The sequence below is a fragment of the Lissotriton helveticus genome, chromosome 5_1 (assembly GCF_964261635.1).
Source record: "Lissotriton helveticus chromosome 5_1, aLisHel1.1, whole genome shotgun sequence".
Taxonomy (NCBI): Eukaryota; Metazoa; Chordata; class Amphibia; order Caudata; family Salamandridae; genus Lissotriton; species Lissotriton helveticus.
In genome coordinates this window covers 2,108,398,778-2,108,416,920 of record NC_136065.1, presented here as the reverse complement: position 1 = coordinate 2,108,416,920, position 18,143 = coordinate 2,108,398,778, and the positions used below count along the sequence as shown (strand labels likewise).

The window sequence follows — 18,143 nt, the reverse complement described above, 5'->3', positions numbered from 1 at the left end:
TCCGGCAGAAGCATAGCATCGCAGAGATATCCCCCACAACCTGCCATTGTGGGTGTTGGAAGTACATCAAGCCATCCCCACTAGTAACTTTACACCCCATAACTTTGAACAGAAATGTCTTATTGGCAGGGTTTTCAGTTGGCACAGTCTTCTGGGATGAGTCACCTTGGACAAGTAACACTTTGCATGAAGAAAACAAAACACATTGTATGTTGTTGAAAAATCAATTAGACCAAAGGTAATGTGAAGTAACAATGGCTTATTAGGGATTGTAAACTGGTTCACTAAACACTTTAATGTCTTTAAGAGGGACCATATTTCCATGTTTTATAGGATTAGTGGAGCGATACATACAATCAGTAATCTCTCTTGTCTTTTGTCCCTCTCTGGACACCGTAGACACTGACTCCATACAACGTGGGAAAGTACAAGCGAGCCATCAGCCAGAGCGGCGTCGGCCTGAGCCCCTGGGCTATCCAAAGGGATCCTCTCTTCTGGGCTAAAAAGGTAAAGGCACCCAAAATGTCAAGTTGATTTGGGTCTTGCAAGTGGTAAGAAAGCACAGTATAAATACCAACACAGTCATACACGAGGAGCAGAGACCAAAAGATTCTAGAATAAAGCAGGCCGCATGTGGGGGTGCTATGAAATGAAATGAAATTAAATGAAAAATTGCATTTGTATAGCGCATAACTGCCCTGAGGCCTCGCAGCGCTTGAAGATTAAATGGTTTAGCGCAGGCTCAGGGCAGATCAGCAGGATTTTGCAAACAAATGCGTTTTCAAGGCCTTTCTAAAAGACAGGAGGTTGCTGTTTCCTCAGATGGTGAGGGGAAGGGCGTTCCAGAGTCTGGCCGCCGAGTGGGAAAAAGAGCGGCCACCCCACCGGGCTTTATTGATTTTAGAGGAGGTAGCCAGCTGCAGGGTGCCAGAACGAAGGGAGCGGGCTGGAACATAGGGCGTAACCAGGGGGTGCAGAATCGCTGGGCCTACACGATGGAAGGATTTGTGCAGGATGCACAAAGCCTTGAACTGCACTCTAGCAGCCATTGGGAGCCAATGGAGGTCTTTCAGAGCCTTCCTCGCCGACTGCCGACGGGGCAGATTAAACAGTAGGCGGGCCGCACTATTTTGTGTGACCTGAAGCTTCTGAAGTACCGAGGCCGGTGCTCCCAGATAGAGAGCATTCCCATAGTCCAGACGGGAGAGAATCAGGGCCTGGACCATGACCCTCCTCGCCTGGAAAGGGAGCAAAGGGAGCACCCGCCGGAGCATCCTCATTAGTCCAAAGCAAGTGGCGGCGGTCTTAGTAGCCTGGACCGAGAAATCAAGGGCGGTGTCAAGCCAGATCCCGAGGCTCTTTATCTGGGACCTAGGGGCGGGGAGAGCGCCAAGACATGGTGGCCAGACGGGTGCAAGAACAGACGGGGAGGAATTTCCGAGGAGAATGATGTCTGTCTTCTCCCCGTTAAGTTTCAAACAAGAGGCTTGCATCCATCTGGCAACAGCCTCTAGACAGGGGCCTAAGGTGTTGGATGATCCATCTGCGTGGTCTAGCGAGACCACCAGCTGCGTATCATCCGCGTAGGTGACAATACGCACACCAAAGGGATGGACTATCCTGTCCAGAGGTTCCATGTAGGCGTTAAAAAGGGTCGGGCTCAGGGAGGAGCCCTGAGGAACCCCGCACCTGAGAGGATGTTTGGGAGAGACTGTCTCACCCTCAAAGACCTGGAAGAAACGCTCGCTCAGAAAGGAGGCAAGCCAATCCAGGGCCGCGCCCGACACGCCCATGCCAGCCAGTCGATGTAATAGCGTGGCATGGTTCACCGTGTCGAACGCGGCGCTAAGATCTAACAAGATAATGGCCACCTTTCCTCCCTGATCAAGAATAGCTCTTGCTTCTTCTGTAACCGCTAACATAGCGGTTTCGGTAACATGTTGAGGACGAAATCCTGTCTGGGAGGCACGCAACAGACAGTTGGACTCCAAATAGTCTGTTAAGATGTTGTTGACGTGCCTCTCCAGCAGTTTACTCAACCAGGGGAGCAACAAAATGGGACGGTAGTTGGACAGGTTGCTCTGATCCAGGGTGGGCTTTTTGAGAAGTGCCCTCACCATGGCACATTTCCAGGAGAGTGGGACCGATTTGGACACAATGGAAGTGTTTAAGGTTTCCAAGATGACAGGACGAATAACGTCCAAGGCCTTGACAAGGATCCGGGGGGGTGCCGGGTCATTGGGTGACCCGGAAGTAACTTTGGAGATTAATCTATCCAGACTACAGGCATCAAGAAGCGGAATTGTGTCCAGCTTACAGAGAGCCAGAGAGTCAGCTGGTTTACGTGGGACAGAGCGGGCGATGACCATAGAATTGCTAAAGGAGGAATATATGGTCAAAATTTTCTTTGAGAAGAAGGCAGCCAGCTCATTGCAGCGGTCTTGTGCACCTTCGGCAGTGGGACGCTCAGCCGGGGGTGAAATAAGGGACTTAGCTATCCTAAAGATTTCCCTGGGGGCATTGGCTGCTGCATTAATTTTCCCTTCATAGAAGAAGGCTTGCGCCTTTTTAATCTCTAATTTGTAGAGCTTCATTGCAGACCTATAATCATCTTTCCTAGACGAAGAATGGTCCTTCCTCCATGCTCTCTCAAGTTTACGGCAGTCAAGTTTTAATAACCTTAGAGCAGGAGTGTACCAAGGTGCGACTTTAGGTCTTCTAATAAGTTTACAAGGGCGTTTGGGAAGAACTTGGTCTAGGGTGCTGTAAATCCAGTGATCAAAATAGTTAGAGGCAGAGGCAGGAGTCGTAGCCTTCCTCGGGGGATCTTGGACGAGAGCAGTTGTCCAGTCGGTGAGGGAAAGAGAGGACCATTTCCTGCCCAGATACTTGGTAGGAACATCACAAGGGGAAGAGGAGTTGGAAAGCCAGGTAAAAGGTATCTGAAAGAAACAGGTTAGTATTAGATTCCTTACCTTAGAATATCCCCAGGCGTCAGTCTGGATCCGGAAACTTTTGCGTAGCAGTACCCCTTCGCGTCTTCAGCGTCGCTGCACCACGTGACACGGGGCCACGCCCACCCTCGTTAGCCCCGCCCACTCCTCTCTCCTCCCATTACTATGCTCACTACCCGACAGCGCAGCGGTCGAGCGCAGCGGGCACACCTTCAGCACGCCGAAGACACGCCAAAGACTAGCCCGTCTGTGCCCGTCCGTGTCAGGACGGGGCACGAGGCCGAGGCTCTCACTCCCACTGCACCTCCCAAATTGGTAAGAACTTCCTCCGCTTTGAGAGCGCTGCGCCCTACCCCTAAGCCGAATTGCTCTCTGTCCAACCTCCACAAAGTCGGAACCCATGTTTGCTCCGAGTGTAATCTATCCACTAACGTATATCAACCCTACCCCGACCCACCTAGGAGACACAGGAAATGTAAAATATTACGAAAAAATGTACAGCCAACATACGTATTTTACAGTACAAACTGTAGATCACTGCCCAAGCATAAGCATGAAATTTTTAATCTCCTCACTGAAGAATGTCCTAGCGCTGTCTTCCTAACCGAGACATGGCTACATGACAGCGCCGGCCCAGATGTTGCTATTGCCCTCCCTGACAACTATGCCATTGCCAGAATTGATAGGGAAAAACAGGTAGGGGGCGGGATAGCCATCATTTTTAGGTCTCGCCTGTCGATGCGCATGCGCATCGAGCAAGGCGAGAGTATTGGGACTTATCCGCTCTTTATCCACACTGCAAGGAATCGTGGCGATTCCTTGCAGTGCCCGTGACTTTTAAGCTCAATGCGCATGTGCATTGAGCTTAAAAGCGCGTGCACGTCCGTCTTTGTTTACCCGCTCCGCCCCCTCCCCGCCGTCTCGCATTTCCCCTGTCGCACTTCTCCTCCCCCCTCCCCTCTCTTCCCTCCGTCTTGTTTATCTTGTTTTCCTCTCCCCGCCTGTCTCTGCAGTCGCATGTATTCTTGTTTTCCTCTCCCCGCCGCCTCACTTTCTCCTCGCTCTCAACTCCGACACACACTCCCAGGATGATGCTGAATTTGAAAGTCCGGTTTTTATCTTGTTTTCCTCTCCCCGCCTGTCTCTGCAGTCGCATGTATTCTTGTTTTCCTCTCCCCGCCGCCTCACTTTCTCCTCGCTCTCAACTCCGACACACACTCCCAGGATGATGCTGAATTTGAAAGTCCGGTTTTTATCTTGTTTTCCTCTCCCCGCCTGTCTCTGCAGTCGCATGTATTCTTGTTTTCCTCTCCCCGCCGCCTCACTTTCTCCTCGCTCTCAACTCCGACACACACTCCCAGGATGATGCTGAATTTGAAAGACCGGTTTCTAGATGACACCCAGAAGATTGTTGCCAGCCTCGTTTAACCCATCACAATTTATTTGTGTTTAATACGTTTCTTCGGAACTTGGTTAGCTCATGCTTTATCAAAATGAATAGCGCTATCAGATTGTCTTATTTTATCATGCTCCATTACATAGCGCTTCATAGTGATTCATATAGCGCTTCCTATTAATGGCGAGGCGCCGAAGCGCGTTCGGAGGGCGAATAGCTTGATCAGATTGCCTTATTTGATCATCTTCAGTTACATAGCGCTTCGTAGTGCTTCATACAACTCTTCGCATCGAGGCACTGTAGCGCCTTCCATGGGCTGCTCCTCTTTTGAAATACACAATTGACTTTGCACATGCGAGGGATTACGTTGGGCGGCGGAAACATATTTAAGTGTCCCATCACAATTTATTTGTGTTTAATACGTTTCTTCGGAACTTGGTTAGCTCATGCTTTATCAAAATGAATAGCGCTATCAGATTGTCTTTTTTTAACATGCTCCATTACATAGCGCTTTACAGTGATTCATATAGAGCTTCCTATTACTGGCGAGGCGCCGAAGCGCGTTCGGAGGGCGAAGCGCGAAGCGCGTTTGGAGGGCGAATAGCTTGATCAGATTGCCTTATTTGATCATCTTCAGTTACATAGCGCTTCGTAGTGCTTCATACAACTCTTCGCATCGAGGCACTGTAGCGTCTTCCATGGGCTGCTCCTCTTTTGAAATACACTATTGACTTTGCACATGCGAGGGATTACGTTGGGCGGCGGAAACATATTTAAGTGTGCCTTCATCACTCTTGCCCTAATGCACTGCAGATGATTATGAAACAGAAGTACTCCTTACAGCGAAGCCATTCTTAATGCTTCTTCACAACATCGAGCCTCGAGCCCTCACTTTTGTGTCTAAATGCGAAATATTCCAGAGCGCAGAGAGCCTAGAAGAGCTCAGATGCTCTTTTTAATTGAGAGTTACAACAAGGAGGTCCTCACCTCACTCTGCATTTGCTGCACTTTCTCGTAGTGCATTTACGGGATTGTAGCATGTTTAGACATATTTGATTGTGTGTGGTGAAAACACTGCTTTTCACCCATTAAAAGTTGCATGGAATGGCCCACGCATTCTTTTTGCAGCTATATAAGTTGGTCAAACACACTGTCCCGGCATTAGTGCTCTCTCCTCCCCCCCCCCCCCTCTCTGTTGGTGTCTCCTTGAATCTGTGTGCCACACCATTTGTTGTCTGAGCCTCGGCATCAAAGGGTCCGCTCCCCCGCCCCATCAGGACCCACCCCCCTCCCTCGGTGTCACCTCTCATTTGCAATGCAATCGCGGGCCGCGGCACTCGTGCTTTAGCTGTAAACATCTCAAGTTACAGCTCGGTGCCGCGATTGCATTCAAATGCTTGTTTCATGTACTTCCTTTCATGTTCCTATTCTTTTTCCCCTTCAGGCAACTTTTCCCTTTCTTCTTTCTTCACCTCTCGTCATCATCTTCCTTCCCTCGTAGTTCATTCCTTTTCTCCCCTTTCCTTCCCTTCTGAGTTGTCGCTTCTTCTCCCATCCTTTCCCTCTGCTTATGAATATCTAAGCTCTTCTTTCCCTCTCTCTCATTTTCCTGTTCCCCTGTGACCTTTCTCTTCGTCCTTCTTCTTCAAGATCATTTCTCCTTTCTTTTCCCCTTAATTCTGCTGTCCTTCTGAACCCCTTCGTCTTTCCACTCGCTCTCTTCCTATTGTCTTTCCTTTAGCTCTTTTCTCTTTCCTGTCTCTCTCTCGCTCCTTTCATCGCTCTTTCTTTTCTATACTCAGCAGCATTCCACCGGGGGCTGCTGCATCCCCCACATCTCTGCTGAGAATGCCAAGCAGACAAAGCTCGCCGTGTCTCTAAATATTAAACCACAAAATGTTTACCACACATTTTGGACCAGAAACAAAATACCTCTTTCTAAATATCTCTAGTTTTTTTTTTCAGACCGGGCTCCCATCCCTGTAATGCCAGTCACGGATTGGCTCTGGGTTACCCCGACCCTACATGCCTTCGGCGCTGCCCTCTTTTAAGCCTTGTTTTTTTCATGGCGTGTGATTTATTTTACAACTTGGCAGGGAATGTTTGCATCTGTACACTGCTTAAATCACATGTAATACATTTTTGCTAACACGAGCAATTGAAATTCGCATGCGGTTATAGAGTGTTATTTTTGTTGCTAACATGAACAATTAAAATTTCCATGCGGTTATACAGTGTAATTTTTGTTTGAAAAGTAGGGTACATATTTTTGTTTAGTTGATTGTGTGTGGTGAAAACGCAGCTTTTCACCCATTAAAAGTTGCGTGGAATGGCCCACGCGTTCTTCTCGCAGCTATATAAGTCGGTCAAACACAAACCCTGAGCACACCAACAAGAAAACAATGTACTTTAACACTAGAATGTTTGTTGAGCGGATGATTTTCCTTCATAAATTGTCATATGCAAAACCATGAGTTAACACAACTGTATAACTTAATAGGAAAACTATAACTCGGATTTCAAACTCATTTGCTCCTTTTGCCAGGGGTGTAGCTTGGTCTGTAAAAATTGGGGAGAGTGGGAGGGGATCAGCTTCACATTTCCCAACAATCACATTGGCATGCCTTTCTCCTTATTGCCGTTGCGCGTCGTTATTTTCCTTGCACCTTGCTTCTTTCAATTTTTATGTTTTTTTTTTAAACAAGCACGGCACAATTTCATTTTAGCAGCCGCGCACCTTCAGTTTCTTTTTTTCCAGCATTGCAGCTTGCTCCTCATTGTGTCCCGTGTCATTCCGCTCCAGCATCCATGCTTGTGGTTCCCTGATCTTTTGTGTGTCTCACTGTTTCTTGGGTCACTTTATATCACTGTCACAGCATTAGTGCTCTCTCTTCCCCCCCCCCCCCTCTCTGTTGGTGTCTACTTGAATCTGTGTGTCTGAGTCTTAGTGTATGTGTCTTCCTGTGCCAATGGCTCCCTGTCTCACTGTTGGTGTCTCAGTATTAATGTGTCCTACTCCATGTTGATATCGCCTACTCTGTGTCTCCCTATCTTCATATCAGTGTCTCCCTCTCCTATTACAGTTGGTGTCTTCCTATCTTAGTGTGTCCCTGTCTTCTTGTCTCAGTGTCCATATGTCCTTGTCTAGGTCTCCCTGCTCCAATGTCTGCTCTCGGTATCTCATCGTCTCAGAGTCTGTACCTTCCCTCTCTTTGCCAGTGTCTCCTTATCTCAATTTTTCCCTGTCTCAGAGTTGTTTTCTCCGTCTCAATGTTTTCTCCCTATCTCCATGTTGGTGTCTCCCTCTCTGTGCCGTTTTTCCCTGCCTCAGTGTCCGTGTCTCCCTGTCTTAATGTTGGTGTCTCCTTCTCTGTGTATTAGCGTCTCTCTGTCTCAATGTCAATGTCACCCTCAGTGTCTGTCTCCTTCGCTCTGTCAGTGTGTCTCTCTCTCTGTTTTCCCTTTGTGTTATTTTCTCCCTCTCTTTCTCAATGTCTCCCTGTTTCAGTGTTTGTGTCTCAGTGTCCGTGTCTCCCTGGCTCACTCAGCGCAACCACAGCATCACTCAGCGCAACCACAGCATCACTCAGCGCAACCACAGCATCACTCAGCGCAAGCACAGCATCACTCAGCGCAACCACTGCATCACTCAACGCAACCACAGCATCACTCAGCGCAACCACAGTATCACTCCGCACCACCACAGCATCACTGGTTCAAATATGTTCTTTCAATCTTTCAAGCTGTTTTCAAGCTTTCAAGCTTTATTACAAATCACAAAAAGATGTTAATATTTCACTTCTGTTCTTGGATTTTCGTCACAATAAAAAACACTGAACATAATCTTCACAAAAGTTATTTACAAAAGTTTAAGCTATTGACATTACAAATTAAATAAATTATTTAAGTATTAATTATGTAAAAAATTAAAAGCCATTGTATTTGTAATATCAATACATCTAAGTCACGTAAATACAAAACATGTAGCATTACAAATGCTATAGGTGTCACATTTGCGAAAGTTATAACTATTGGCATTGTAAATGATAAAGCTATTAATTTAGCTATTTTAAAAAACAACATAAAATAAAAAAAAATGTAATTTATAAGACCAATAGCTCAAACTTTCCTAATGCGAGACCTATTGCATTTCCAATGCTTGTTAACAGAGAGTTCAAATGCACTTTGGAATCTGTACATTTTCCAGATTGTGAAGTGGGTCTTTTTAAAATCACTTTGAACCCCAATTTCACAATGTCAGGCCTTCTGATTTATCGTCCACCAGGTAACCCCTCTCAATGGGTATCAAACTTTGCAAATCTTATTACCCCTTACTATATGTCATCTAGCAATTTCTCCCTGTTGGGTGATCTAAATCTACACCTGGAAGATCCCACCATCCCCTCATGTTATAATTTGCTGGAAGATCTAGCTGCACTGAATCTACCTATTATCAACTCTAGCCCTACTCATATTGCTGGCCATTTGTTGGACCCCATAATATCTAACGTCAGGTAACTCACGTACATCGCCACCGTACCCTCTGGCTGGTCCGACCATCATCTCATCAGCTTTAGCATTTCCTTCCCACCCTCCCCCAGTGTGAAACAAAACACTGATGCCACTAATAGAAGGAACTGGAAGTCAGTCGACATCGATGCTTTAAATGCGGCACTCAAACATAACCCTCCAAGCCCTAACCCCAATATGGACCACGTAGCAATTGAGACACAAAATTGGCTAATAAATGCAGCAAATAGCTGTCTGCCTTCTACTCACACCAAAGGGAGTAGGCATCGTCCCCCGGCCCCATGGTTTAACGACAGCCTTAAAACCGAAAAATCAAAATGCAAAGTACTAGAACGTAAATGGCGTAAAAAGTACGACCTTAATGCCAAAAAATGCTATCATGAAGCCAGAAATCATTATCATGCGGCGTGTACAAAGGCAAGAGCTGCCTTCGTCTCAAAAACAATTACTGAAGCAACCAACATGCCTAAAACTCTTTTTTCTAAAGTTAAGGAACTGGCGGGCGCACATACTACAGCCACTGCACCCCCCCTAAGCGCTCAACAATGTCAGGCATTAGCTTGTTTCTTTACTGAGAAAATCGACAAAATTATCTCAGACATCAATACAAAAATTTCTGACTCTGACCCACCCCCTCCATCGGACCCTATTCTGCCTCAACCCACTGCTTTGGGCGAAAGCTTACTGGAATCCTGGCCGACTCTTTCATTAGAGAATCTCAAAGGAATCCTAAAAACTGTTAAATCCGGTTCCCCTAGGGACCCCATCCCTATTAAAATTATAAAAAAACTGGATGACCAGTCCTTGAATATCATAGCCAATCTCTTAAACTTGTCCCTCAACCTCGCCACTGTCCCGGCCTTATGGAAGCATGCCATGGTGACACCCCTCTTGAAAAAGCCAAATGCTAACCCAGAAATACTGGCCAATTATAGGCCTATATCTCTACTCCCTGCTTTCTCAAAGTGCCTCGAGAGACACGTTCACTCCACGTTAGCCACTTTTGCAGAAGAAAACTCCTTACTCCATCCTTCGCAATCTGGTTTCAGGGCTGGGTTCTCGACGGAGACCGCCCTGTTAGGTGTCACTGAAAATATCAGAAAACTTCTTGACCAAGGCCAGACGGTAGCACTTGTGCTATTGGACCTAAGTGCGGCGTTCGACACCATCTTTCATGAAACGCTTATTAGAGAGCTACACACTAATGGCGTAAGAGGAAAGGCTTTGGATTGGATCAAATCCTTCCTGGCAAACAGAACTTTTCAGATCGCATCAGCACAGGCCGTGTCAGACACCCTACCTGCAGCTCATGGAGTGCCGCAGGGGTCCATCCTGAGCCCTCTGTTTTTTAATATCTATCTCAAACCGCTGGTAGAACTTGTTGAAAAGCTAGGTCTAACGCTTATGAACTATGCCGATGACACCCAAATCATTTTTTCCCTGTCTGATTTTTGTCCCCACTCCCCGTCGTCACTTAAGGAAGGACTACTAAAAATATTGAACTGGATGACAGCAAACCAGTTAAAACTGAACGGCGACAAGACGGAAATTCTGATTTTGGGAAAAGACAAAGATCTCTGGAACCCCGCGCATTGGCCAGACCAGATGGGCATCTTTCCTACCCCGGTGTCCCATGCTCGAAATCTGGGCTTTGTACTGGACAATGCCTTATCCATGGACAAGCAGGCCAGTAAAGTTACTGGCTTGTGTCTCACCATAGCTAAATGGTTGAGGAAAATCCTGTGGATGTTGCCTATGTCAACACAAAAGACTACGGCAACATCCTATATTTAGGCGCAAATAAATCTGTCATTGGACGACTGCAAGTAGCGCAAAACGCTGCGGTCAGACTCCTATGTAAGATTCCTAAGAACGCTGGAGTCTCGAACCATCGTCTGGATCTTCACTGGCTCAGGATAGAGAGCAGAGTTCGCTTCAAGGCCTTGAACTACATGTTCAAAATAAAAACAGGAGTAGCTCCAAAATACCTCCAATCCCTTGCCTGCCTCTACACGCCAAAGAGAAACCTCCGGTCCCAGACAGCAGCATGCTTCTGTATACCTAGGTTTCAACGGGCAAGATCAGGGGGCAGATCTTTTGCCTATCTTGGACCCTCCCTGTGGAACACGCTTCCTCCAGGCATCCGGAAGGAAGAAAACTACTGTAGATTTAGAAAGCTTGTAAAGACCTGGCTGTACGAACAATAACCACCTCACACAGTTTCCCTCCTTTCTGTCCTTTTTTTTTCCAGCTGTGTCTAGGCGCCGGGAAACCCTTCTTGGGTAGCTGTTGCGCCCTATAAATTGATAAAATAAAATATATAATAAATAGGCGTCGTCTGCAGGCGTCCCCTGCGGCTCCTTGTCGTCGGCGTCGTGCGCCCTGATGACGTCGCTGGAGTATATAGACGCCGCCTCCGCGCGCTGACGTCAGTTCTTCTTTTTTCCGCGCCAGTTAGCGCAGATCCGAAGAGCAGTACTCCGGTCTTTTGACCAAGTTTTTTGTTAACTTTAACTCTTTTTTTCAAGGTGCCGGTAGGATGCCCGGGTTTAAGAGTTGCGACGGGTGCGACCGAATGATGTCGGTCACCGACCACCATCGACTCTGCCTCCGGTGTCTGGGCGCGGACCACGACGTCGAGTCATGCGTCGACTGCCGGGCCTTGACAGGTAAAGCTAGACGGGAGCGGTCCCGCAAGCTGCTCGAACTCCGAGTGTCGGCCCCGCGTCGAGAGCGGTCCCGGTCCGGTCGGAGGTCGAGGGAGCGGTCGAGGGAGCGATCGCGGAGCCGCCATGAGCGCTCCGGGAGTCGCCACCATTCCTCCGGTTCATCAGGTAAGCGACACAAGCGGTCGGGGCGTCGTCATCGTACCCCCGACTCCCCCCGACGCCCGCGTGATGCGGCCGGGGGTTCGGGTGGCCCCACCCCCGCGGCCCCGCGTGGGTCGCCGACGCCGTCTGCCCCATACCCGTCGGTCCCTGGGGAAGGCGCGTCGCGCGAGGAGATTGAGGAGTTCCTCATGGCTATGAGGGCGATGTCTCCTCCGGCGGGGCCTACGGCGCCTGCGGGCCCGTCGGTCCCGTCTGGGAGCCCGAGCGGTTCGGGTGCGCCTGCCCCGACGCCGCCGAGTGCTCCGGCCCCGGCGCCGCCGGCGGCTCCGGCCCCGGCGCCGCTGGGCCCTTCAGGGTCGTCGCCGGCTGGTCCACTGGCCTCTCCGGCGCCGATTCCATTGGGGCAACCCGTGGTGCCGCCTCCGCGTGGCGCCGTGACTCCGCCGTCGGTTCCGGCCGGCGTCGGGTCCCCGGCGCCGCGCGGCGCCACCCCCGATCCCTCTCTGACTCCTGACGCGGAGTCGGACCGGCGTCGTCCGGCGCCGTTGGGGCCCATTGGCTCCGAGGAGCCGGTTTATATCGTCGACTCGAACTATGGCGATGAGGACGAATATGGAGAGGGTTGGGAGGGGTCTGAGGACCCTTTGTCACGAGCCTGCCAGTATGACGTGGACTGGGTAGGTGACTTAGGTGAGGCCAGTGGTCTGGACGAGTCGCCCAACCCTGGGTTTGTCTCGCCTTCCCCTGTGGCGTCGGAGGCGGGGGCTGCCTATTCGGTGGTCCTGATGAGGGCTGCCAAGGCCTTGAGCCTTGAGCTCCCCGTCGCTAAGGTGAAACCTAACATCCTCACCAAAGTATTTAAACCGCAGTCATGCCCACAGGAGCCTCTGCTGCCGTTTAATGAGGCCCTGACGGATGTCCTTTTGGGCACCTGGTCCAGGCCCGCTTCCGGTGCACCGGTTGACCGGAACGTTGCCAGGCGTCACCGTCCGTGTTCGGACGACCCTGCCTTCCTTTCCACCCATCCCTCCCCGGAGAGTCTGGTGATCCAGGCCTCCACTTCCCAGTCCGCATTCCCGTCGGCTCCGCCCGATCGGGAATCGAAGCGATATGACCAATTTGGCAAGAAGGTCTTTTCGTCTTTGAGTGCTGGGCTGCGGTCTTGCAATACCGCTTGCCTCTTGGGCCGCTACACCCACTCTCTGTGGGACACGGTCGCGGAGTGTCTGCCGCAATGCCCGCAGGAGGTGCGGGACAAGCTCAACCAGGCCTTGGTTGAAGGCCGGGACGCGGCGAGGTATTCGATCAGGTGTGGTCTTGACACGACCGACTCGCTGGGACGGGCTATGTCCACGACGGTGGTGATTCGTCGCCATGCTTGGCTGAGATCCGCCAACTTCTCACCGGATGTCCAGAATGCCCTCATGGACATGCCTTTTGATGGCAGTCGCCTGTTCGGTGACAAGGCGGACAACGCGCTTGAGCGCTTCAAGGACTCCAGGGTCACGGCCAAGTCCTTGGGTCTTTCGACCCAGCGCCAGCAACCGGGTTCGTTTCGCCCCTTTCGTGGCCAGGGAAGGGGCGGTCCCACGCGGGCTGCCAGCCACGCGCCGCAGAACGCTCCCCAGCGCGGTGGCGGCCGTGGATTCTGCCGTGGTGGCGGTAGAGGGCAGCGGCGAGGTCAGTCCACACCTCCCCCCGCAGCAGCCTCCAAATCTTCCTAGTCCGAGCTTTCGGGCCCATGTGACGCCAGTGGGTGGCAGGGTTCGCCATCACCACTCCCGCTGGCGCACGATTACATCGGACAGGTGGGTGCTGCAGCTCGTCCGAAGGGGCTACTCCCTCCCCTTCGAGTCCACTCCTCCAGCCATGCCACCGCAGAACCACCGTGTGTCGGGGGACCACTTGACACTTCTGCAGGAGGAAGTTACGGCCCTCTTGGCCAAGGGGGCCATCGAGCGCGTTCCTGGGCCAGAAGTAGGGTGTGGTTGCTACTCCCACTACTTTCTGGTACCCAAGAAGGACAAAGGGGGCCTACGTCCTATCTTGGACCTACGGAACGTCAACGGCTTCCTCCGGAAGGAGAAGTTCAAGATGTTGACTTTGGCTCAGGTCTTGGCTGCTCTAGACCCACAAGACTGGATGGTACCGTTGGACTTGCAGGATGCGTATTTTCACATCCCCGTCCTGCCGGCCCACCGGCGTTACCTGCGGTTCACGGTAGGCCACGAGCACTTTCAGTTTATCGTGCTCCCATTCGGCCTTACCAGCGCCCCACGGGTGTTCACGAAAGTGATGGCGGTGGTCGCAGCTCATCTGCGCCGGTTAGGGGTTTCAGTCTTCCCCTACCTCGACGACTGGTTGTTGAAGGCGGGCTCGCCCCAAACAGTCGTCCACCACCTTCAGATGACGGCAGACCTCCTGCACGAGCTGGGGTTTTCCATCAATGTGCCGAAATCACACCTGTGTCCCTCTCAAAAGCTCCTTTTCATCGGAGCGGTTCTCGACTCGGCGCAGTTTCGGGTTTATCCTCCGGAACGGCGGGTCCGGGATATTCAGGCTCTGATTCCCATCTTTCAGCCGTTGTCCCGGGTTTCGGTCAGGTTGACGCTGCGGCTTCTGGGGCTGATGGCCTCCTGCATCCTTCTGGTGCATCACGCCAGATGGCGGATGCGGGCTCTGCAGTGGGACCTGAAGTTTCAGTGGGCCCAGCATCAGGGCAACCTGTCCGACCATGTCCTGATCTCGGAGGGCACTGCGAGTCAGTTGCAGTGGTGGCTTACGGACCGCGATTGGGTCAGGGGCAGATCCCTCTCCCTTCCCCAACCGGAGCACGTAGTTGTGACGGACGCGTCCCTCCAGGGCTGGGGAGGCCACTTGGGAGAGGCAGAGATCAGAGGCATCTGGTCTCCGGCGGAGTCCCGGCTCCATATCAACATGTTGGAGCTGCGGGCGATTCGCCTAGCACTGAAGGCATTCCTCCCCTTTGTCAACGGGAGTGTAGTGCAGGTGTTCACGGACAACACCACCGCCATGTGGTACTGCAACAAACAGGGCGGTGTGGGGTCGTGGACCCTTTGCCAGGAGGCTCTGCGCCTCTGGCAATGGCTGGAACGTCAGGGCGTGACTCTGACGGTTCAACACCTGGCAGGTTCTCTGAACGCCAGGGCGGACGAACTCAGCCGTCGGTGCTCGGTGGATCACGAATGGCGTCTGAACTCGGACGTGGCGAACGGCCTCTTTCAGCAATGGGGAGAGCCTTGGTTAGATCTATTCGCCACAGAAGAGAACGCGCAATGTCATCAGTTCTGCGCGTTGGAGTTTCCAAGACGGCACTCGCTCTGCGACGCCTTTCGGCGCGAGTGGAGCTGCGGTCTGTTGTACGCCTTTCGGCCTATACCACTTCTGCCCAGAGTGCTGAAGAAGATCAGGCGCGACCGGGCCCAAGTTATCCTTGTGGCTCCGGACTGGGCTCGAAGATACTGGTATCCCGAGCTACTCAGCATGTCAGTCGGTCCCTTGCTCCGCCTGCCCCTTCAGGAGGACCTTCTGTCGCAGCAGCAGGGGACGGTCCTCCACCCGAACATGTCCAGCCTCCACCTCCATGCGTGGAGATTGAGCGGCGACAGTTGAGGCCATTCGACTTGCCTCCTGAAGTCTGTGATGTGATTCTGGCAGCCAGGCGTCCCTCCACAAAGTCGGTATACGCCTGCCGGTGGAACAGATTTGTGGCATGGTGCACAGCAAAGGCTGTGGATCCCCTTTCTGCCCCTCTTTCCGAGGTTCTCCTCTTCCTTCTTTCTCTTGCCCAGCAGGGCTCTGCTCTGGGCATTATCAAGGGCTACCTTTCTGCCCTTTCCGCCTTCTTAAGGCTACCTGATCAGCCATCTTTATTCAAGTCCCCTATTGTACTGAGATTCTTGAAAGGCATAACGCACATGTATCCTCCTGTTCCGTTCGTGATGCCTCAGTGGGACTTGAACCTGGTTCTGACATTCTTGATGTGCGCTCCCTTTGAGCCGCTTCATTCCTGTCCTCTCCGTCTTCTCACTTTAAAGACGGCCTTCCTGGTTGCCATCACCTCTGCCAGGAGAGTGAGTGAGCTCCAGGCTCTTTCTGTTAAACCTCCTTTCTTGTCCGTCCATCCTGACAAGGTGGTTCTTAGGACTAGGCCTTCTTTCCTGCCCAAAGTAGTTTCTGCTTTTCACATCGGGCAGTCCATCACCTTACCCTCCTTCTTCCCGCCTCCGCATCCTTCGAAGGATGAAGAGCGGCTCCATCGTCTGGACCCAAAACGTGCGCTTTCATTTTATATGGATCGCACACGCCAGTTCCGGGTGGATGACCAACTGTTTGTTGGCTACGTGGGTGAGAAGAAGGGAAGGGCGGTACAGAAACGAACCATCTCTCGGTGGGTCGTCCTGTGCATCAAAGCATGCTACTCTTTGGCTCGGAAGGAGCCTCCTGTTGGGCTGAGGGCCCATTCCACTCGGGCCACGGCGGCTACTACTGCCCTGGGCCGGGGAGTCCCTTTGCAGGACATTTGCCAGGCGGCTACGTGGCCCTCGCTGCACACCTTTGCGAGGCACTACTGCCTGGACTGTCAAGTCCGGAGGGATGGCTTCTTTGGCCGTTCGGTCCTCCAGGACTTTCTGGTGTAGGTTTGTATTGGTTCGCAGACCCACCACCGGGGTTGGTATTGCTGGGGTATCTATTCTAAGGTAAGGAATCTAATACTAACCTGTTTCTTTCAGATGAACAAGTTACTTACCTTCGGTAACGATATATCTGTAAGAAACAGTAGTTCGTATTAGATTCCTTACCGCCCCACCCGTCCTCCCCGTTCTGTGAACTGATACCTAGGGTTAAGGTCATCCCTTTCAGGGCCCTAGTTTCAAATGGCACCAGTGTTAGTTCTCACATGGCTCTGCGTGTTCTGGCGCGGAAAAGCTGTGTGCAAAGAACTGACGTCAGCGCGCGGAGGCGGCGTCTATATACTCCAGCGACGTAATCACGGCGCACGACGCCGACGACGCGGAGCCGCAGGGGACACCTGCAGACGACGCCTACCGACGCGCAGGGGTACTGCTACGCAAAAGTTTCCGGATCCAGACTGACGCCTGGGGATATTCTAAGGTAAGGAATCTAATACTAACTACTGTTTCTTACAGATATATCGTTACCGAAGGTAAGTAACTTGTTCATCAGGAAGTGATCGGTCCAGGGTAGTGGAACTGGGGACTCTACATTAAGGTTGGTGTTGCTGTATATGTGATCAAGAAGATGTCCCTTCTTGTGGGTCGCCTGATGGCCTCTCTGGCAAAGATCTAACGCTTGCATGTTGACCCGTAAGTTATTAGCTGACGTATCATGGGGGTCATCTAAATGGATGTTAAAATCCCCAAGCAAGGTGAAGTTAGATGAGGTCAAAACTGCGTTGGCAGTGAGGTCCGTGATTTGTGTAATGAAATTGTTAAGGAAACCAGGTGGGCGATAGAGTAAGATACCGGAGAAGGTGGTGGTGGGGGAAAAATCAAGCCCAAAGTGTAAGCTCTCGCAGGTCGGCGGGGAATTGGGAATGACACGACACTTAAAACTGTCCCTATATATAATGGCCAGGCCCCCGCCTCTCCCCGACTGGCGGTCGAGGCGCTTGAGGGTATAGCCTTGAGGTGTGGCCCATATTGTAGTCGGGTCATTGTCCATCTGGAGCCAAGTTTCCATTAAAAATAGAGCGTCAGGATTGAGCTCTTCAATCATCAGATGCAGCTATGTGAAGTGTTTAGGTAGTGACCGGCAATTGAGGAGATACAATCTCCAAATCTCTCCCGGAGGGAGAGAGTAGCTGTATGGGCGGGGGGTGCTCCATGTACAGTGTTTACAGTGATGTTCAAGGTTAGCTGGGGAAAAAGAGTGGCGACAGGAGGGACTGGTGGGGGGACGTAAGGAATGTAACAACAAAGAGTTGTAGGAAATACGAATACCCACCATGGTGCTGGGCGGCTCCCAAGCCAGGGCCAGCGAGAAGCGTCTGAACGCGGACTGGCGCAGACTGGCTTCTCTTTGGCGCCTCTTCGGCACGTATACGGCGCTACCGCTGCGCGCTACCGCTGCGCGTCACCGCTGCGCGAGGTAGGAAGAGGTCATATAGATTAGGTGAGGGTGGAGACTAGCCCGTCAACCTCCCCAAGATGGCTGCCCAGGATGGAGCAACCAGGAAGTGGTGTCGCTTGAACCTCCCTCCACAACAATCAGCACAGAAGCTGTGGTGGACCGGGGAGTAGCGACCAGAATGCAAGTGAGAGCTCAGAAATATATTTAAAAACACATATTAGTACAATCAATAGGTTTTTAAAAGTCTGTAAAACGAAATAGATGCTTGCAGTAATCCTTGTCACAGTCAAGCGCTAGCGCTACGATCTTCGTTGGTTA

At 51.3% G+C, this 18,143-nt stretch overlaps 1 protein-coding gene across 1 annotated transcript in view; it reads left to right on the top strand.

Annotated features, from left to right (window-relative positions):
- Window positions 1–18,143, top strand: part of LOC144756381 (bile salt-activated lipase-like) — a 62,157-nt gene that overhangs the window by 27,053 nt on the left and 16,961 nt on the right. The window contains exon 6 of the mRNA XM_078646160.1: window positions 400–507. Coding sequence (XP_078502286.1) covers window positions 400–507 — 108 coding nt within the window. The remainder of the gene's footprint in view (window positions 1–399; window positions 508–18,143) is intronic.